The 23603-nt window shown below is 44.4% G+C and overlaps 1 protein-coding gene across 2 annotated transcripts in view; it reads right to left on the reverse strand.

Annotated features, from left to right (window-relative positions):
• Positions 1-23603, reverse strand: part of LOC139537153 (neuroligin-2-like) — an 83888-nt gene that overhangs the window by 26029 nt on the left and 34256 nt on the right. The window contains exons 3-4 of one of the 2 annotated variants that reach the window (XM_071338117.1): positions 11499-11552; positions 4358-4507 (exon numbers count right to left, since the gene is read on the reverse strand). In XM_071338117.1, the coding sequence (XP_071194218.1) occupies positions 4358-4507; positions 11499-11552 (204 nt within the window). The remainder of the gene's footprint in view (positions 1-4357; positions 4508-11498; positions 11553-23603) is intronic. The other variant, XM_071338118.1, reaches the window with a different exon arrangement.

The following is a 23603-nucleotide window of genomic DNA, read 5'->3' on the forward strand; positions in this document are numbered from 1 at the left end:
TCTATCACTCCAGTGTTAATGCTAAATTGTAATTATTTCGCCTCTATGGCCTATTTATTGCCTTTATTATTGACTGTACGTTTGTTCATGTGTAAGTCTGTGTTGTTGTTTTTGTCGCACTGCTTTACTTTATCTTGGCCAGGTCGCAGTTGTTAATTTGAACTTCTTCTCAAGTGGCCTATCTGGTTACATAAACAAATAATAATAATACACATTCATATAGCCCAATACACAATCCCTAGGATCACAACAAGCCTAGGTACACACACACACACACACACACACACACACACACACACACACACACACACACACACACACACACACACACACACACACACACACACACACACACACACACACACACACACACACACACACACACACACACGAGGTGTGAAATACAGTTTGACAGACCAAACTCTACATCAACTACTTGTATGTGTGTGTGTGTCCAGCCTAGCTAGTCTGCAGTGTGAGGGAATAGGCCCTACATATCCAGTGTCTCAGATACGAACAGGACAATTATCAGGAAGTAACCGAACAAACGGCTATATGAATACATGGGTAGGTGAATAGAGCTCTACCCAGAGAGGAGAGGAGGAAGGGGGGTATGGAATGGAAAGAAAAAGGAGAGGTGAAAGACGATGGATACAAAGGAAGCATATAGATTCAGGGCATTAATCAAATGATACGTGGAAGATGAAGAGTGATGGACAGATGGGATGAAGATCACGGAAGGGACTTTACATTGTCCAAACACATCTCTGTGCATCACGGGGAGGGAACCAACCCATCATAGATACAAGGCCAATAAGAGAGAGAGACCGATATATAGTAAGAAGACTAGGAGAGATACATAGACAAAACAGAATTATAGAGACAGAGGGACAAACACAGGGAAATAAAGAGGCAGCCTTCAAAGCTATGGAAGTGGGGTCAAGTTGTGTATAAAATCCCTTAATGGAGGTAAATCCACAGATGTACACGTCAAATTTCCTGTGTTTGTTCTTTACAGATGGAGTATTACTGTAAGCTGTTTGTCCTCCACAGATGAGGCTGTGCTCAAAGAGAAGTGCTGTGTTTTCAGACTAAACTGTTCACGGACGGTTTGTTCTTTTTAATATTGTTGTAAACACGAGCCTGTGTCCAACAGCGTAAAATTGGACTCATAAGTGAAATTGCTCATTGTGCATTGTAAGGTAACCTTTGAGATCAACTGTATCCACCATGGCCTTCATCAGTATCTGTGGGTTTTATAGAAACCACTATGGCACTGTATTCTGCTATTGGGCTGTTGTGCTCTCTACAATGTTATCCTGTTGTGGTATGCAGTATTGGGTTGTGGTATATTCTATTCTAGTGTGTCGTTTGACCATCTAAATTATGATTCCATACAGTCACATTACAACCCTTTCTCTTTTCATTTCATGCTTCCTCCACTCGGTTAATTTGTGCAGGCAAATTCACTCTCTCCTGTCAGCCCCATGCAACAATAACCATATGATCGCCTCATTATAACCGGGAACATGTTATTTCTCATAATACTCAAATCCCAATACTGGCTCTATTTATTCAGTCTGAGCCAGGGTTGTAATTATACTGTACATCCAAACCAATAGAATGTATGCTGAAGTATTAATAACTCTAAAATAACTCATTGGGTGCATCAGGAGAGCGCTGGGAATTATAATTCTGTGATTTGGTGTTTGTTGGTTGCAGAGGGAGAGAAACAAACACATGAGATTAACTCATTAAGAGTCATCCGATTCTGTCAATCAGATGGGACTGATCTGATGGAGAGAACGGGGACGAGATGAACAAAAAGAAGAAGAAGAATGAGGAGGAAGAGGAAGAAGAAGGAGAAGAAGGAGAAGGAGAAGGAGAAGAACAAGAAGGAGAAGAAGGAGAAGGAGAAGAAGAAGGAGAAGAACAAGAAGAAGGAGAAGAAGGAGGAAGGAGAAGGAGAAGAAGAAGAAGAAGGAAGAGAAGGAGAAGGAGAAGAAGAAGAAGGAGAAGAAGAAGAAGAAGAAGAAGGAGTAGAATTCTACTCAGAAGAAGGAGAAAGAGAAGAAGGAGAAGAAGGAGAAGAAGGAAAAGGAGGAAGGAGAAGGAGGAAGGAGAAGAAGAAGGAGAAGAAGAAGGAGAAGAAGAAGGAGAAAAAGAAGGAGAAGAAGAAGGAGAAGAAGGAGAGCGGAGTGTTTCATCTCTCTTCTTGATGTGAGAAAGCCTCTCTCCCACAGCCCAGTGACGGTGGGCCCTTTCCCAGAGTTCATTAATTAGTTAATTAGTTAATTAGTCAGAACAGATGGCTTTGCAGCACAAATCAGGAGGCTGCATGGGCCTGGAGCAGCCACGAGGAAGGTAGGGGCAAGGTGAGCAGGCAGCAGCGTTGGGGTGGAGCTCTACTGTAGGTAGGTACTAGTATACACACTCCTAACTTCACCATGCTTAACACTCCTGGACTGTACATGGCAGACATTTAGGATTTTCTTTTAGACATATTCTCCCCTTTCACAAATCACAAGCATATCATGAATTAACTTAACATCCACCAAACGTTAAAAAAAGAGAAACCCCTTATGTAATTGTATGTGAGTATATAGAGATGTGTGTAAGCCTATATATATATGTGTGTGTGTGTGTGCTGTGGCCACATTGCATTACATTTGTTTGAATGAATTTTTTTTGCTTCGCTGCAGATTTAAAAAGCACTTCTGATGGTTTATTTTTAGATTGTTCCCATCTCCCCCTTCTGTTGCTCCTTTCCTCTCTTTAGCTATGTCTCTCTCTGTTTCTCCCTCTCTCATCTGTCTCTATCCCCCTTCTCTGTCGTCCCCTCCCTCCCTACCCCCATCTCTCTGTTAAAGGCACAGGCTGAAATAAGGTTGGCATATGTGAGTGTGCGTGTGCATAAGTATAGGATAATACTATGTGATTATGTGCTAAACCTATTGTAGAAATGTGGAGCAGTTGTCTTTCTCTTTTCAGGCCAAAAACGTTTTTGTCCATTGAGAGAGGTGGTGAGGATGGATGGCACATTGTACTGTTACATATTCAAACATACACACACGTATGCAAACACATACAAACACACACACACACACACACACACACTTACATGTACGGACACACCCACATGCACGTACACACACACATACAAACTCCCTAACACACACACAAACAAACACACACACACATAATCCCTTCAGTACAGTAGAGTAACCCATTAAAAGCAGAACAGAGGGAGCGAGAAAGAGGAAATAGAGAGAGAGAGAGAGAGCGAGAGAGAGGTTAGTCTACTCGCCTACGTACCAAAATGTTCAACCATGTTAGAGGAATCGAGGGCACTGCATCATCTCTCTGCATCGCTCAGCAGGATCTCTCAACTACCTCTGTATGTCACTGTGTGTGTGGTGCATAAATACTGTACACTACACACGGGTAAACTACACACAGCACACATACAGTATGTAAATCACACAGACAAAGACTACTATTTGGCTTGGGAATGATGCAAACATGGACTCCATTGAGGACTGTTTGGATCAGTGAATTAGAGGCATGCAGAGCAAGGATTAGATCGTGCATTAAGGAAACTTAAGTTCACACGGCGGATTGTTCTCACGCTCCACTCGCTAATGTTTCCAGTTTGTCAGACAGATGTAGAAAAGCATAACAGCACATGAAACATGCACCACAAAACAGGCAGGCCCAAATCTAGCAGGCAGGACAGAGCTGCTGCCAGGTGTACCTCAAACTCTCAGTATGTTCCCTCTACTGGCTGGCCCCGTCTGTCAATGACTGTGTGGATCACATTCCACTGTGTTTACACTAGTGGTAAAGCTTGGACTGTATCCTAAAATACTCCCATTTCTCTCTTTATGAATACTCTGATGTGTTGAGACAGGCTTGATACAATAAACCAGATCCCATTACCCAACCTGGCAACCACAATGGAGACTGTGGATGCTCTGTGGTGTACAGTACACAAACAAACAGCTGTAGAAACAAACAGGCAGTCAGCCCCTCAAAGCAGCTGACTAAACTCCTATCCACTGGCTCAGAGTCTGTACACAGGGACAGGGCAGAGCACACAAAACTCAGATCACATGGTGCAGCTAGGGCCAGTTCTACTGTTCTGGTCATGTGATCAGGACCAACTCCAGGACCTAGCTGTAGACTATAACTAGGACCCAGATATCTTCCTGGTCAGTTCACATCATTAGGAAAAGTGCCTCGTTCTGTATAATTGTAAGGCATCTAATTAAGGAGATTGAAACCATAGAATAAGAGTTCTGGGACCTGATGGTGCAAGCAGGAAGTGATGTCATAGTATGCAGACAGACAGACTCACCGAGCACGCCCAGACGGTAGTTCATGGTGACCACGATGACGTTGCCGTAGGCTGCGAGGATGCTGGCGTCGAACATGTTTCCCGCCCCCTCCATGTAGGAGCCGCCATGGATGAACAGCATCACCGGCTTCTTCCGACGGTCACGGATATCTGTGGCGAAGAGCGGGATATGGACATACACAGAAGTATGCACAAACACAAAAGATGAGAAAGAGAGTAGAAACACTTTAGATTCTGAGAAAGAGATGACAACTTTTGGTCTATCTACAAAAAAACAATCCACAGGAATGTCCACAGAGCCATTCACAAAAAATCATATATCCCCTTCTGCATACAGATGTAGGATCTTAACTGGATCACTCTTTCGTTGCTGAGATTTTTCCTGCACAGGTGTAAAAAGGCTTCTAAAGTTTAATTTCCACTGGCCCTAAAGGAAAAATGTATCAACCCCTACAAATAATGTTCATTCATTATAATCAACATAATAATACACATTCCCTGTTGCTGCAGGATTATTTACCTGATGTAGCAAACTGGCACAAATGAAGATCCTACATCTGTACGTGCCTTTTGATCTCCCTCATCTTTAACTATATCCCCAAAGTCTGAAACATACACTTCTTCTCCTCATTCCTGCTCTTCATACTGAACTGAGGTGACATTATAGGTTGAAAGCTATAAGGTTGGAACCTATCCAGTATTGTCTCTTATCAATGGTTAGCCATTTTAGATATTGGAACATCGTCTTAGTGTTGTCATGGCAGTCTGTATTTTTCTGTCCCCTCTTGTAGTGTCGTGGTCCTATCTGTACGTTTCCCTGCGTCCCCTCTCTCTGTGGTATTATGGTACAGTCTGTAACTCTCACTGTCCCCTCTGGTTAGTTATGGTACAGTCTGCCACTGTCTCTCCTACTGCAGTATAATGGTACGATCTGGGGTTTTCTGGGTCCCCCCTCTCTGTGAGGTACTGTGGTACGGTCTGCGTGTCTTTAAGAAGGCAGAGCTGCCAGTGGTTCCCAGTTAGCCTAGCGTCTGCCCTGTGGATAATTCATATGAGAGCCAGACCAAGTGGAAACATAAATAACAGCCACAGCATCTGTTTACCCTGATGACTTTCTGGAAGGAGATGGGAAAGAGACAGAGGGAGAAAGATGGGAAAATAGAGAGAGAGAGAGAGAGATGAGAAAATACATACTGTAACTTAGAGAACGATGGGAAAAGAGACAGGAAGGAGAGCGAGAGAGAGAAGAGAAGAGGAGAGATAGAAAGAAAGATACATGGCCCCTGAACAGAGACAGAGAGAGAGGGAGTGAGCAAGAGAAGGAGAAAGAGTAATGGTGGGATGGGATGAGATTAAACAAACCGTTACAAAGTTGTACATGGCAAGGTCTCTTCACGGACACAGAGATGCATGTAGGAAAATGCACAAACGCGCACACACTGACACACAGAGACACACAGAGACACAGGCAGGCAGCTGCGATGCTGAGTCGCTATGGAAACTGCCTCCTCTCTCTCTAATAGAACCGCACCAGCCATTCCATTGCATTGACTCACTCGGAGCCTGTTGCCGTGGTAATAAATTCTACTCACGTATTTGCACACCCGCCTGCATCACAACCTGAATCTCAGGTTACACATGCACCAGAACGCATCACTCACACACCACTGCAACAATGTACAATGTATCAATACGCACACATGCAGTCACCTTTTATAGAACATACAGTGCACTCGAGAGATATGAACATTCACACACAATACATTAAAGCCCTGACACACACACACGCACTCTTTTCCCATCTCTCCGACATTCACACTTATGCAACCAACATTGCATATGCACACACTCAGCAATGGAGGAGTTCACACACACTCTCCCACCCTCCATTCCCTTTCCCCCTCTCTCCAGTGTGTTGTGAGCCTCTGGTGATTTCCCAGAGGAGATGTAAACAAGTTCAATTATCCCAGCATTACCAGGCCAGCAGAGCCCTGGGTGTGATGCCTGGCTAATGGATCAGCTCTCCTCTCTGTCACCAGGCAGTCACACTCCACTTGCACATGACAAATGACACACACACACACACACACACACACACACACACACACACACACACACACACACACACACACACACACACACACACACACACACACACACACACACACACACACACACACACACACACACACACACACAGGACTGGCGCTCATCTAGAGCAGAGCTAGGACACTTGGAATACCTGGAGCAGGAAATACGTTTCCCGTTTCACGGAAGTTCAGCATTCATGGCGCGATTGAAATGTAAAGCATAGTTTACTGTGAACACCGTCTCCGCGCACATTGCCTTTAAATGACATTCGCCCTACAGCGCTGAACTTCTGCGATCAGGATTGAACCGAGCCCTTTGTCTCTGAGACTGTCGTTGTATGACTGTTGTGTGTATGTGTGACCTCCAAAGGATGCAAGACAATATATCTCATTGTATACCCACATAAAGCATTCAATTATCTCTGTGTGAATAAGAGCTAAATTAAAGTACACTGACTGTACAAAACATTAGGAACTGCTCTTTCCATGACATAGACTGACCAGGTGAATCCAGGTGAAAGCTATGATCCCTTATAGATGTCACTTGTTAAATCCACTTCAATCAGTGTAGATGAAGGGGAGGAGACAGGTTAAAGAAGGATTTTCCTTGAGACAATAGCAACATGGATTGTGTATGTGTGCCATTCAGAGAGTGAATGGGCAAGACAAACGATTTAAGTGCCTTTAAATGGGGTATGGTAGTAGGTACCAGGCGCACCGGTTTGAGTGTGTCAAGAACTGCAACACTGATGGTTTTTTCACACTCAACAGTTTCCCATGTGTATCAAGAATGTGCATTCTGAAATTATTCAGATCCCTGGACTTCTTCCACATGTTGTTACGATACAGCCTCATTCTAAAATGGGTTAAATACATTATTTTCCTCATCAATCTACACACAATACCCCATAATGACAAAACAAAAACCATTTTTTTTTTTTTTTTCAGAACATTTAAGAATAAAAAACAGAAATAGGTGCAGGTGCATCCTGTCTTCATTGATCATCCTTGAGATGTTTCTACAACTTGATTGGAGTCCAACTGTGTTACATCTAACTGATTGTACATGATTTGGAAAGGCACACACCTATATAAGGTTGAAGGAATAGTCCATAGAGCTTCGAGACAGGATTGTATCGATGTAAAGATCTGGGGAAGGTTACCCTAAATTTTCTGCAGCATTAAAGGTCCCCAAGAACACAGTGGACTCCATCATTCTTAAATGGAAAAAGTTTAGAACCACCAAGACTCTTCCTAGTGCTGGCCGCCTGGCCAAACACAGCAATTGGGGGAGAAGGGCCTTGGTCAGGGAGGTGACCAAGAACCTGATGGTCACGCTGACAGAGCTCCAGAGTTCCTCTGTGGAGATGGGAAAACCTTCCAAAAGGACAACCGTCTCTGCAGCACTCCACCAATCAGGCCTTTATGGTAGAGTGGCCAGACGGAAGCCACTCCTCAGTAAAAGGCATATGACAGCCCGCTTGGATTTGGCCAAAAGGCACCACCTAAAGGACTCTCAGACCATGAGAAACAAGATTATCTGGTCTGATGACTGGTGCGAAGGTTCACCTTCCAACAGGACAACAACTCTAAGCCCACAGCCACGACAACGCAGGAGTCGTGGCTGTGGTCATGAATGTCCTTTTGTGGCTCAGCCAGAGCCCGGACTTGAACCCGATCAAACATCTCTGGAGAGACCTGAAAATAGCTGTGCAGCAACGCTCCCCATCCAACCTGCAAGAGCTTGAGAGGATCTGCAGAGAAGAATGGAAGAAACTCCCTAAATACAGGTGTTCCAAGCTTGTAGCGTCATACCCAAGAAGAGTCAAAGCTATAATCACTGCCAAAGGTGCTTCAACAAAGTACTGAATCCTTATGTAAATGTAAAAAAAAAATGTTTTTGCTTTGTCATTATGGGGTATTGTGTGTAGATTGATGACGAGAAAACAAACAATTTAATACATTTTAGAATAAGGCTGTAACGTAACAAAATGTGGAAAAAGTCAAGGGGTCTGAATACTTTCCGAATGCACTGTACATGTGCGTTTGAAGTTGATTGCATGTACAATGGGGAGAACAAGTATTTGATACACTGACGATTTTGCAGGTTTTCCTACTTACAAAGCATGTAGAAGTCTGTCATTTTTATCATAGGTACACTTCAACTGTGAGAGACGGAATCTAAAACAAAAATCCAGAAAATCACATTGTATGATTTTTAAGTAATTCATTTGCATTTTATTGCATGACATAAGTATTTGATCACCTACCAACCAGTAAGAAATCCGGCTCTCACAGACCTGTTAGTTTTTCTTTAAGAAGCCCTGTTCTCCACTCATTACCTGTATTAACTGCACCTGTTTGAACTCGTTACCTGTATAAAAGACACCTGTCCACACACTCAATCAAACGGACTCCTACCTCTCCACAATGGCCAAGACCAGAGAGATGTGTAAGGACATCAGGGATATAATTGTAGACCTGCACAAGGCTGGGATGGGCTACAGGACAATAGGCAAGCAGCTTGGTGAGAAGGCAACAACTGTTGGCGCAATTATTAGAAAATGGAAGAAGTTCAAGATGACGGTCAATCACCCTCGGTCTGGGGTTCCATGCAAGATCTCCCCTCGTGGGGCATCAATGATCATGAGGAAGGTGAGGGATCAGCCCAGAACTACACGGCAGGACCTGGTCAATGACCTGAAGAGAGCTGGGACCACAGTCTCAAAGTAAACCATTAGTAACACACTACACCGTCATAGATTAAAATCCTGCAGCGCACGCAAGGTCCCCCTGCTCAAGCCAGCGCATGTCCAGGCCCGTCTGAATTTTGCCAATGACCATCTGGATGATCCAGAGGAGGAATGGGAGAAGGTCATGTGGCCTGATGAGACAAAAATAGAGCTTTTTGGTCTAAACTCCACTCGCCGTGTTTGGAGGAAGAAGAAGGATGAGTACAACCCCAAGAACACCATCCCAACCGTGAAGCATGGAGGTGGAAACATCATTCTTTGGGGATGCTTTTCTGCAAAGGGGACAGGACGACTGCACCGTATTGAGGGGAGGATGGATGGGGCCATGTATCACGAGATCTTGGCCAACAACCTCCTTCCCTCAGTAAGAGCATTGAAGATGGGTCGTGGCTGGGTCTTCCAGCATGACAACGACCCAAAACACACAGTCAGGGCAACTAAGGAGTGGCTCCGTAAGAAGCATCTCAAGGTCCTGGAGTGGCCTAGCCAGTCTCCAGACCTGAACCCAATAGAAAATCTTTGGAGGGAGCTGAAAGTCCGTATTGCCCAGCGACAGCCCCGAAACCTGAAGGATCTGGAGAAGGTCTGTATGGAGGAGAGGGCCAAAATCTCTGCTGCAGTGTGTGCAAACCTGGTCAAGAACTACAGGAAACGTATGATCTCTGTAATTGCAAACAAAGGTTTCTGTACCAAATATTAAGTTCTGCTTTTCTGATGTATCAAATACTTATGTCATGCAATAAAATGCAAATGAATTACTTAAAAATCATGCAATGTGATTTTCTGGATTTTTGTTTTAGATTCCGTCTCTCACATGACAGCAGTGGTCTGGACTGACCCAGTCAGACTGGTTCATCCTTAGGAGCAAGGGGACCAGGGGTTTGTCAAGACTTCCCACTTGCCTATGTTTGTGTGGGTTTTGCTGCCCATGTTTGTATGTGATGGAGTGTGTGTTGCTGTAGGATGTGTGTGTGAAAAAAAGTGATGAAGTGTGATTGAGTGTCTGGATTCATGTGTATGTGAGAGTGCTTGGAAGTCATATGTGTGTGTTTTCACGCATGATAAGAGTGCATGTGTTAGTGCATGATAAGAGTGCATGTGTTAGTGCATGATAAGAGTGCATGTGTTAGTGCATGATAAGAGTGCATTTGAGTGTGAGATCGTGTGTATCATTTTCCTCTCTAACCTTGCAGTGACAGTTGGGGATGAGGCTGTGTCCAGATGGGGAGATGACAGGAGCAGTCTCACTCAGCCTGAATCCCAGGCCTACAGGGCCAACAATGCCCTCACTGTCCTGCCTGCTTCAAAACAGCCCCTAAAATATTCTCTCTCTCTCCCTATCTCCCTATCTCCCTCTCTCCCTCTCCAAAAGGATTAGCAAGCTCTGTCTCCTTTTAAACCATAGCAATTAGAGACGGCAGAATGGGACAACTTAACACGTAAACAGCATACACACTCTAACACATGCACGCCCACATCATCACACGCACATATATACAAATCAGACACACAAACACCTGATCGGATGCACACACAAAGATGCACGCACACACAAAACCCTATGGTAACAGTTTGATCTTTCAAACCTCTTGATTACATAAAGTCAATGCATCTTTTCCTGGCTAGTTTTAACAACTGATTACCTGGGTATTTGCATGTGTAATGCATGTCAGTTAGCAAGCTCCACTGCTTGGAATCCATTCAAATGACAGCCTACAAGCCCCCCACCACCACCACCCACCCAAACTATAATGCGTTTACTGTAAAAATCCTCACCTATACCCCAACAAATAACTTAATAAAGAAATGGTAAAGTGGATCAATCGAATGACCCAATCCAAATGATGAAGGTAAAGAATATTACACAAGGTTAAATATTCACTGGCGCAAGACAGAATACAGTCAAACTTTGTAAAACATTCTATGCAAATCAAATTCTGTTTATTGGTTGATTAACCATATAGCGAAAAAGGAGAAAACTGCTCTGTGGCAAGGGTGTGTGGAACAATTGAGGTGTGTGTGTGTGTGTGTGTGAGAGAGACTGAGAGTGAGAGTCTATATCAGTCTACTTCACATCATTAACTAGTGAAGCTAGTTTTAAGTATATGGTATAAAATAATATATAATTGTGTATATTATTAGACGTATTATATTATTGTGAGACGATTACAATTACAGAGAAAAAGAATAAGTGATTACACTTAGACACAAACTAATATCAGTTTGTTATTCAATTGAACCATCCCCTCCAAAAGTTTGAAAAAGACAACAAAAGGGTAAAACATGCAACAAAAATACCTTCATCCCTCGGTTTGTTCATTGTAGACTCATCGTGTTTTTTTGTGAGCGGACCTAAGGTTCAGAAAAAAGGGAGGGAAAAGAGAAAAGAGAAAATTCAAAAAGATTGCACTTTGCTGAAAAAGCAAAAACTAAAAAGTGAACAAGAAAACAAGAGGAGAAGCAGGAAGAGCAACCTCTATCTAATTTTCAAAAGTCTCCGAAACAACCGAAAGCCAAAAGTAAGAGAGAATTACAGATAGAGCTTGTCCTGTGGAGACAACTAGCCTGTTCCCCTGCACAGTACCTAGCCAAGAGCTGCCTGGTCAACGACCCCAGAGAACATCTCATTGTTTTTCTCTTCCCATTTATTCCCTACACGTTAGTGCTTTGTAGAGGAAAATCAATGAAGAGAATCAAGCCATCATTCTTTGCCGTCAGAAGGCAGACAAGGGAATGCCAACCCATCATGAAGCATGTGCCCACTTAGCCCCTTAGCCCAGCGCTGCAGCCCTCAGGCTACAGGGTATCTGGGCCCTCTACACCACGTCCATGGGGACTGGTCTGCCACTATACACAAATACACTGGAGGGGATGACCAGGGACACACACGCACACTCCAGCGATGTTAATGCACATGATGAGTGTCTCTCCCTCCTCCAGTGTAACCATACAAGAAGCCGACCAGGGAGTGGTGGTTCAGTATTTACGCAGCCATGTGAGGACGTCTGACAGGGCTCCCCTATGCCAAGGTCACAGAGGTCCACATTCCGTTTTAATGGTGACGGCAGTTAAACGCTCCATAGGGGAAAGACAATAACGCCGCTCTCTGTAAGCCTGGCCAATATGGATCCTGTTCATTTGTTTATTGTCTCCATCTGTCAGCGGAGCGCTACATGGCCAGCCCAATCACTACACAGCTTTTATCGTTCCTCTCAATCACTGTTAGCATTTAGCACGCTAGCCTGTCCACACACACAAACAGTGTGCTAATAACATAGTGCCACCTGGCATGCTAGCTATGCTAACAACACACTCTCCCTTTATTTTTATTTATTTTATTTTTATTTAACCTTTATTTAACCAGGTAGGCAAATTGAGAACACGTTCTCATTTACAATTGCGACCTGGCCAAGATAAAGCAAAGCAGTTCGACACATACAACAACACATAGTTACACATGGAGTAAAACAAACATATAGTCAATAATACAGTGAAAAAAAATAAGTCTATATACAATGTGAGCAAGTGAGGTGAGATAAGGGAGGTGAAGGCAAACAAATATATGTATAAATAAATAAAAATATAAAAGGCCATGGAGGCGAAGTGAGTACAACACAGCAAGTAAAATAAAAACTAAAAAACAATGGAATGGTTGGTTTGCAGTGGAAGAAAGTGCAAAGTAGAGACAGGAATAATGGGGTGCAAAGGAGCAAAATAAATTAATAAATAAATACAGTAGGTAAAGAGGTAGTTGTTTGGGCTAAATTGTAGATGGGTTATATACAGGTGCAGTAATCTATGAGCTGCTCTGACAGCTGGTGCTTAAAGCTAGTGAGGGAGATAGGTGTTTCCAGTTTCAGAGATTTTTGTAGTTCGTTCCAGTCATTGGCAGCAGAGAACTGGAAGGAGAGGCGTCCAAAGGAAGAATTGGTTTTGGGGGTGACTAGAGAGATATACCTGCTGGAGCGCGTGCTACAGGTAGGTGCTGCTATGGTGACCAGCGAGCTGAGATAAGGGGGGACTTTACCTAGCAGGGTCTTGTAGATGACCTGGAACCAGTGGGTTTGGCGACGAGTATGAAGCGAGGGCCAGCCAACGAGAGTGTACAGGTCGCAGTGGTGGGTAGTATATGGGGCTTTGGTGACAAAACGGATGGCACTGTGATAGACTGCATCCAATTTATTGAGTAGGGTTTTGGAGGCTATTTTGTAAATGACATCACCGAAGTCGAGGATTGGTAGGATGGTCAGTTTTACAAGGGTATGTTTGGCAGCATGAGTAAAGGATGCTTTGTTGCGGAATAGGAAGCCAATTCTAGATTTGACTTTGGATTGGAGATGTTTGATGTGAGTCTGGAAGGAGAGTTTACAGTCTAACCAGACACCTAGGTATTTGTAGGTGTCCACATATTCTAAGTCAGAGCCGTCCAAAGTAGTGATGTTGGACAGGCGGGCAGGAGCAGGCAGCGATCGGTTGAAGAGCATGCATTTGGTTTTACTTGTATTTAAGAGCAGTTGGAGGCCACGGAAGGAGAGTTGTATGGCATTGAAGCTCGCCTGGAGGGTTGTTAACACAGTGTCAAAAGAAGGGCCAGAAGTATACAGAATAGTGTCGTCTGCGTAGAGGTGGATCAGAGAATCACCAGCAGCAAGAGCGACATCATTGATGTAAACAGAGAAGAGAGTCGGTCCAAGAATTGAACCCTGTGGCACCCCCATAGAGACTGCCAGAGGCCCGGACAACAGACCCTCCGATTTGACACACTGAACTCGATCAGAGAAGTAGTTGGTGAACCAGGCGAGGCAATCATTAGAGAAACCAAGGCTGTCGAGTCTGCCAATGAGGATGTGGTGATTGACAGAGTCAAAGGCCTTGGCCAGGTCAATGAATACGGCTGCACAGTATTGTTTCCTATCGATGGCGGTTACGATATCGTTTATGACCTTGAGCGTGGCTGAGGTGCACCCATGACCAGCTCTGAAACCGGATTGCATTGCGGAGAAGGTGTGGTGGGATTCGAAATGGTCGGTAATCTGTTTGTTGACTTGGCTTTCGAAGACCTTAGAAAGGCAGGGTAGGATAGATATAGGTCTGTAGCAGTTAGGGTCAAGGGTGTCCCCCCCTTTGAAGAGGGGGATAACCGCAGCTGCTTTCCAATCTTTGGGGATCTCAGACGACACGAAAGAGAGGTTGAAGAGGCTAGTAATAGGGGTGGCAACAATTTCAGCAGATAGTTTTAGAAAGAAAGGGTCCAGATTATCTAGCCCGGCTGATTTGTAAGGGTCCAGATTTTGCAGCTCATTTAGAACATCAGCTGACTGTATTTGGGAGAAAGAGAAATGGGGAAGGCTTGGGCGAGTAGCAGAGGGGAGGGCAGTGCTGTTGTCCGGGGTGGGGGTAGCCAGGTGGAAAGCATGGCCAGCCGTAGAAAAATGCTTATTGAAATTCTCAATTATAGTGGATTTGTCGGTGGTGACAGTGTTTCCTATCTTCAGAGCGGTTGGAAGCTGGGAGGAGGTGTTCTTATTCTCCATGGACTTTACGGTGTCCCAGAACTTTTTTGAATTTGTGTTGCAGGAAGCAAATTTCTGCTTGAAATAGCTAGCCTTGGCTGTTCTAACTGCCTGTGTATAATGGTTTCTGGCTTCCCTGAAAAGTTGCATATCACGGGGGCTGTTCGATGCTAATGCAGAACGCCATAGGATGTTTTTCTGTTGGTTAAGGGCAGTCAGGTCAGGAGAGAACCAAGGGCTATATCTGTTCCTGGTTCTAAATTTCTTGAATGGGGCATGCTTATTCAAGATGGTGAGGAAGGCATTTAAAAAAAATGACCAGGCATCCTCTACTGACGGGATGAGATCAATATCCTTCCAGGATACCCCGGCCAGGTCGATTAGAAAGGCCTGCTCGCTGAAGTGTTTCAGGGAGCGTTTGACAGTGATGAGTGGAGGTCGTTTGACCACTGACCCATTACGGATGCAGGCAATGAGGCAGTGATCGCTGAGATCTTGGTTGAAAACAGCAGAGGTGTATTTGGAGGGCAAGTTTGTTAGGATGATATCTATGAGGGTACCCGTGTTTACGGAATTGGGGTGGTACCTGGTAGGTTCATTTATAATTTGTGTGAGATTGAGGGCATCAAGCTTAGATTGTAGGGTGGCTGGGGTGTTGAGCATGTTCAAATTTAGGTCGCCTAGCAGCACGAGCTCTGAAGATAGATGGGGGGCAATCAGTTCACATATAGTGTCCAGAGCACAGCTGGGGGCAGAGGGTGGTCTATAGCAGGCGGCAACGGTGAGAGACTTGTTTTTAGAGAGGTGGATTTTTAAAAGTAGAAGTTCAAATTGTTTGGGAACAGACCTGGATAGTATAACAGAACTCTGCAGGCAGTCTTTGCAGTAGATTGCAACACCGCCCCCTTTGGCCGTTCTATCTTGTCTGAAAATCTTGTAATTGGGGATGAAAATGTCTGAATTTTTGGTGGTCTTTCTAAGCCAGGATTCAGACACGGCTAAAACATCCGGGTTGGCAGAGTGTGCTAAAGCAGTGAACAAAACAAACTTAGGGAGGAGGCTTCTAATGTTAACATGCATGCTAACACACTCCTTACTGGGCACACAATGGTTGAATCATTTCAATGAAATTAAGTCGCACCAACGTGGAATAGATGTTGAATAGACGTCTGTGTCCAGTGGGGCCTCTCTCCTTGTGTGTTGGCGATACACTCTCTCGTCTAACAGACACAGTATACTCTCTGTTGGTGAGCCAGCAGCTTTATCAGTCTCACAGTGTGCTAACTACATCTCTCCCATTGTCTTCTGATGGCTCCCTCATAAGGTGCTAACAACAGCCTCTGTCACACTGTGCCGCAAAGACAGATCTATTGGCAAAACGTATGGCCAACACTCTGCACTGCTGGATGAATGGCTGCTGGAACAGGGACACACCCAGAGCACCAGCACTGCTCTCTCGCTCTCTCTCTGCTTTCTCTCGTCATTACTATAGTGCTTCCTCAATCCTCATATGCAAGTGCTTTTTTATAAGGGGAGTGATCAATGTTGACCTGATTCCCTTCCGCCCCCAGTCCCCCTGGTGTAAGGGCAGTTCCAGTAAGAGGGTGGGGGTGAGAGACGACAGGTAGACAGCCTGTAAATGGAGGGGAAGGAAGATTATCCCCTTCCCAGTCAGCACTTTCCCAGCAGCACTTTAATACCACACCTAACTGCTTAATGGAGAGCACAGTGATTTCATACCTGCTCTAATACCCATTAAAAAGCTTAAGCTGCATACAGAGAGCAGCTCTGCTGAAATGGAACCTGTCTCCCTTTGAAATAGAGTGGCAGACTTCAGTTAAAGACTTTGCATGGGCGTAATGCTTCCTGGAAGCCCAATTCTGTCTCTGATGGGAGAGGAGGCTCAATCCGAGATGATTGTTGGATGTGTTTTGTTGGGATCTGTTGTGCTGTCAAAGGAGTTTTTTTTGTCGTGTTGGAGGAGAAAATGTAATGTGCTGGAGCGCACTTTGGGACATTTTCTGCAGTGCATTTTGGGATGCGACAAGCAGGTATGATAGCGTTGTTTCCTAACAGAGACATGGCTCTGTGGGGAGAGAAACAAACAGGTTTGTCTTTGTGTTCAGCGACGATGTCAGCATGTGCAGTGGTGCTGCATGGGGCTGTAGCTGGGGCCTTCTCTCACAGCTAATTGACAGAGCCAGTTCTACGGAGTTGTCAGCTCCACGTGGACAGCCACTTAGAGTAGGAAATAGTTACAGCACCTACACGCCTGCTTCAATGGCTTGACATTGAACAAGATGTCTGAGAATGGCCAAGAACACCTTAATACACACATCCATCCTTGAAACAGTCACAAATACTCCACCGGACATACGTCATAAACACGTATACCATACTGCAGCATTTACACACGGTACAAGCCTCATTTGAAGGGACAACCTCATTGCCACTTTCCTCATCTCTCAGCCATCACTCTCACTCCAATGAACTTATTGTTACACTTCCAGGAAAAGGATGGCAGCACAACAAGTTGGTAAAGAACGGTAGACACCTCGTTTGTCTGCATACTACTGAGCAAGAACAGTGTTACTAGATGTGAAAGCCTTCCTTTCGGTTTCTAGACAGGTCAATAAGGGCACAAATACATTTTCATTACGAATATTTTACCTTGGAGAATTCTTCTGCAGTTTGGCCTCTGATTCTAACACCATTTATAAAGTGAAATTGGCAGGAAGATGCAGCCAGGATCAGTCATGCAACCAAAAGAGTGAGAAAATAAACAAACACATCTTACGCATAATAATCAACCACACCGATGAAAAAAACACGTCTAAAGAATTTTAACAAGCTTGATTTGAATATATGTGCAGTTGAAATGTAGCTGGGTCAACAGAGGAACAGAGTATCTATTTCAGCCCTTACATGTGCTCCAATTAGGAGCTGGGCAGCAAACTGACTGACACATGATGTAATGGGCTGGCGTTCAGTGAAATCCAGTGGTCCACAGATGATCATTTAGCTCAGCTCCTGTCCCCCTCCTCCCAGTCAACACTGTTTCTCCACGGTTGAGTGAGCGTGGAGCGGCCTGAACACAAGCTGCTGTCTGCTGTCCTTCTCCATTTCCCTAGTGTGTCATGACCGTACTGTGCTGTGTGTTTGACGAGGTGTGAGACACAGCATCATGCCCCCACCGTGCTTCTCCAGCGGCTCACAGTGTTCACAGTGCCATTCCCATACCCCTCCCTCCGTCCATCCCTAGCTCTGTGGCCCCGCCTGCTGAAATATGGACGGTAAAACGGCCGATCCGACCGTCTGGAGGAAATAGGAATGCAATGACAGTGCTCTCGCCGAGCAGGCTGACGGCTAATACAGTACAGGGGATTCTCCACGTGAGGAAAACAGAGCCCCTGTGTGTGTTTGTCTCTGACATTAGGTCAGCTTTGTTTTCATTATTCTAAAAAGCTATTCAAATTTCATTGGAGTTGAGGGCGCAGCAGGCTACATAGCGGCCTGGTGGGGAAGGACATGGAACTGATTTGCATTCAGAGCCTGTGACCTCCTCTACCACAGCCCGCATAGAGAGGACGAGGGAGGGGGGATACAAAGAGAGAGCGAGGGAGGAGCTCAGAGGCTGAGAGCAGAGGGGGTTCTGTCTGAGTATTTCCTCCTTCCACGGTACTACTCTTAAAATTGGGCAAAAGGGTGTGATGTGTGGTTTCCTCTGTGGTCTGTGAGTGTTGGGTCATTCTGAGGCCTCAGATTCAGGTAGCAGATGAGGATCCATTAGAGGGACAGTCAATAAGGGGGATACATAGAGTGGTGCACTAAACAGGCCTTGGGCGTGTGGGATATTGAAATGTGATGTGTGGAAACTGTAATAATCCATATACCCTAAGCTAATCAAAATATGTCAATACTGTATGAACTATATCTGCTGTATGAGCATGGAACATTGATATTTTGACTTTCAAGAACACTCAATTGTTTCACACACAGGAAGTAATAGAGGAGGACAGCGACAGGCCTGTGTGAGCAGTGACCCCTAACAATATGTGACAGAATATGACAAGAACACAAGCCACATGTAAAAAACACACTTTCATTCACAGACAGGCACTCCTGTAACCTTGGGAATAACCAAATCACACACAATCCGTTTTCCTCCCAAGCAGCATAACCCATAGCAACTTGATATAGAATATGATTTCAGCCAATCACAAGCCAATCGCAGGCTTCCCAATTACAGTAATCTCCCCTTCTCTCCAGTACTTAGACAGTATTTAGAAAAGATTTACAACATAACTCACTACCCTATTCATACACTATTTAGTGTTCAAGGTGCTGCCTCACTTAACAAAATGATTAAACGCAATTAATCAACAGGATGAAAAATGTCTGTTGGCCAGGTCGAGCTAGAATCCAGCAGTGTTTCTAGTGCCCCTCGTTTCCCATCCCAGCCCAAAGCTCACTTTCAAAGGCATCCCTCTTTTGTGTACATGGAATTAGATAAGCCTTCAGTTTCTGGGCTAATTAGCTGTGGAGTTGTGCACTAGGTAGGAGCTAGCAGAGGTGCGACTGCTACAATACAGTACACAACGATTTCTCATTTCCCCCGAAGAACAATCCTGATCCAATTTTCACCAGATCAAGGGCTGCTGCGATAGCAAAAATAGAATAATTTGTTTGAGGTTTGTTCTTGCATCAGAGGCAATTCACACGGTAGTTCTTCTGCAGTGTCAATTGTTATTTATTCATTTATTTATACATTCATATCAGTTTCCCCTCCCCCACCAATCATCATCACCCTACCAGTCTTCATGTATATTATACTCTGAAGCTTGAAATGACTCTTGAGCACGTACCATCTTTTTGTTTGGCTGTGGAACATATTGATCGGATTAAAACGGAAATGAATTTGGAACGCTGCCAAGACGTGGCCTGGTGGATTGTGATGTCACATCCTTCGCAGTGTATTGCTGCTGAGTAGACATCACAATGGGATTGCAACACTCTAACTCTCTGTTACGACGCCTCATACACAGTGAAATATGCATGTCGGCTAAATGTAGACTGCAGCCTAAGCCCATTACATCTAGTATAATGTGTGAGCTGGGTTTTGACATATCATGGGGTGAAGCAAAGCCCAATATGTTACTACAGTAACACTATAGAGCCTAGACATTTACTTAGGTCTATAAAAAGGGTCTCTATTGTGAGGTCAGTCTAACAGTACTTCATATCCATAGTCCAGGGGGATCGACATACTGCAATTCTGTGTGGAGTGAGTTTTGTGAGTCAGTACTGTGTGTGTGTGTGTGTGTGTGTGTGTGTGTGTGTGTGTGTGTGTGTGTGTGTGTGTGTGTGTGTGTGTGTGTGTGTGTGTGTGTGTGAGTGAATGTGGCTTATGTTAAAAACTACCTGCTAATTAGCTTTACTGAATACAGAACAATCTTTGAAAAAAAATCCTTCCCTTTCCAAATGTGTTTAATTGGTCCTGATTGAAGAGAATATTGAAGTTACACTGTTATGTTCCATTATGCTTTTATTAAGTGAAAATAAATCAAAAAATAAATCATGGATAACTAATCAACTACAAGGGGGCAGAACCTGTCAAAAGAAAATAGCAAAATACTTTTTATCCCTCTCCTTAAAGCCACTCTCCAGAGTCTGTACTTCAACCCAACAGCAGCCCCAACTCTGGTTTGGGCTATGCTACGGTATATCAATAATACAAATATAAAAAACATGAAACAGCAGGAAATCTCACAGATTGTGCATTTAAATTATTACGTCAATCTTCAGCAGTAGATTTCTGTCACATAGAATATAATCAGAGATGAGCAGACCCCCGTCAGAACACTGCTTGATGCAGATGGAAGCAGGCTGATCTGCTGAGGCAAGCACTTCTTATTGAAATGATTGGTTCGTGGCCGATAGTGGGAACCAATGAGGCTAGGATTCTCAGGCCCTCTATTGCAGTGATGCTTTGGGTCAACCAATTATGACAAGCTAATGTATAGAGGTTGACCTCCATGACAACCAAGGAGATGAGCTATCATCTGTAGCATATGAAGTCTCTCAACCTGATCATAGGTTCACTGTGCCTACTGGTTACTGAGCAGACGTGTTGCTGTGCGTTTTGTTGCTGTGCGTTTTGCTGCCAACTTTACTTTGCTAGCTGACAACTTTACGTTTTTTGTTTTGTTTTTGTTTTTAATTACCGTTTATATTTTTAGTTTTTCCATCGCAACTTTTTTCCCTCATTCAACTTTTTCACTCCGGACGCTTTATCTGGACATGGTTCGTCAATACCTTCAACAGCCGAAGCTAAGTAGTAACATTAACATGATGTCTTCTAATTGCAGTCGCTGTACTCATAATATACAGGAGAACGATCGCCTTACGGCGAGAATAGCTGTGCTACAAGCCCAGCTTCAGACGCAATCGTTAGGCAAGGGTAATTTCAGTGTAGGAAAGGAAGAAACAGCGTCTGTGCCACCAGTAAGTACAGATAGTAACGTTAGTATAAATCCCCCCGCACAGTCCCCGCAGCCGGACAACTTTCTCATGGCTTCTGGAGGGAAATGCTGTTGGAATGCTCAACCGGTGTCGCTCATTCAGCCGACAGAAACTTTCAACCGGTTCTCCCCATTATGTAGCGAGTCGGAGTCTGAGTCTGAGTCTTCTCTTGTCTCTACTCCTCCCGTTACGGGGTCTGAGACGCCGAAGGCTCCCACCATTAGCTCTGACAAATTGAAAACCCTAGTCATTGGCGACTCCATTACCCGCAGTATTAGACTTAAAGCGAATCACCCAGCGATCATACACTGTTTACCAGGGGGCAGGGCTACCGACGTTAAGGCTAATCTAAAGATGGTGCTGGCTAAAGCTAAATCTGGCGAGTGTAGAGAGTATAGAGATATTGTTATCCACGTCGGCACCAACGATGTTAGGATGAAACAGTCAGAGGTCACCAAGTGCAACATAGCTTCAGCGTGTAAATCAGCTAGAAAGATGTGTCGGCATCGAGTAATTGTCTCTGGCCCCCTCCCAGTTAGGGGGAGTGACGAGCTCTACAGCATAGTCTCAGCACTCAATCGCTGGTTGAAAACTGTTTTCTGCCCCTCCCAAAAGATAGAATTTGTAGATAATTGGCCCTCTTTCTGGGACTCACCCACAAACAGGACCAAGCCTGACCTGCTGAGGAGTGACGGACTCCATCCTAGCTGGAGGGGTGCTCTCATCTTATCTACCAACATAGATAGGGCTCTAACTCCTCTAGCCCCACAATGAAATAGGGTGCAGGCCAGGCAGCAGGCTGTTAGCCAACCTGCCAGCTTAGTGGAGTCTGCCAATAGCACAGTCAGTGTAGTCAGCTCAGCCATACCCATTGAGACTGTGTCTGTGCCTCGACCTAGGTTGGGCAAAACTAAACATGGCGGTGTTCGCCTTAGCAATCTTATTAGGATAAAGACCTCCTCCATTCCTGCCATTATTGAAAGAGATCGTGATACCTCACATCTCAAAATAGGGTTACTTAATGTTAGATCCCTCACTTCAAAGGCAGTCATAGTCAATGAACTAATCACTGATCATAATCTTGATGTGATTGGCCTGACTGAAACATGGCTTAAGCCTGATGAATTTACTGTGTTAAATGAGGCCTCACCTCCTGGTTACACTAGTGACCATATCCCCCGTGCATCCCGCAAAGGCGGAGGTGTTGCTAACATTTACGATAGCAAATTCCAATTTACAAAAAAAAATATGGCGTTTTCGTCTTTTGAGCTTCTAGTCATGAAATCTATGCAGCCTACTCATTCACTTTTTATAGCTACTGTTTACAGGCCTCCTGGGCCATATACAGCGTTCCTCTCTGAGTTTCCTGAATTCCTATCAGACCTTGTAGTCATAGCAGATCATATTCTAATTTTTGGTGATTTTAATATTCACATGGAGAAGTCCACAGACCCACTCCAAAAGTCTTTCGGAGCCATCATTGACTCAGTGGGTTTTGTCCAACATGTCTCTGGACCTACTCACTGCCACAGTCATACTCTGGACCTAGTTTTGTCCCATGGAATAAATGTTGTAGATCTTAATGTTTTTCCACATAATCCTGGACTATCGGACCACCATTTTATTACGTTTGCAATCGCAACAAATAATCTGCTCAGACCCCAACCAAGGAGCATCAAAAGTCGTGCTATAAATTCTCAGACAACACAAAAATTCCTTGATGCCCTTCCAGACTCCTTCTGCCTACCCAAGGACGTCAGAGGACAAAAATCAGTTAACCACCTAACTGAGGAACTCAATTTAACCTTGCGCAATACCCTAGATGCAGTTGCACCCCTAAAAACGAAAAACATTTGTCATAAGAAACTAGCTCCCTGGTATACAGAAAATACCCGAGCTTTGAAGCAAGCTTCCAGGAAATTGGAACGGAAATGGCGCCACACCAAACTGGAAGTCTTCCGACTAGCTTGGAAAGACAGTACCGTGCAGTACCGAAGAGCCCTCACTGCTGCTCGATCATCCTACTTTTCCAACTTAATCGAGGAAAATAAGAACAATCCAAAATTTCTTTTTGATACTGTTGCGAAACTAACTAAAAAGCAGCATTCCCCAAGAGAGGATGGCTTTCACTTCAGCAGTAATAAATTCATGAACTTCTTTGAGGAAAAGATCATGACCATTAGAAAGCAAATTACGGACTCCTCTTTGAATCTGCGTATTCCTCCAGGGCTTAGCTGTCCTGGATCTGCACAGCTCTGCGAGGGCCTGGGATCGGGAGAGACACTTAAGTGTTTTAGTACTATATCTCTTGACACAATGATGAAAATAATCATGGCCTCTAAACCTTCAAGCTGCATACTGGATCCTA

Source organism: Salvelinus alpinus, chromosome 13 (assembly GCF_045679555.1).
Source record: "Salvelinus alpinus chromosome 13, SLU_Salpinus.1, whole genome shotgun sequence".
NCBI lineage: Eukaryota > Metazoa > Chordata > Actinopteri > Salmoniformes > Salmonidae > Salvelinus > Salvelinus alpinus.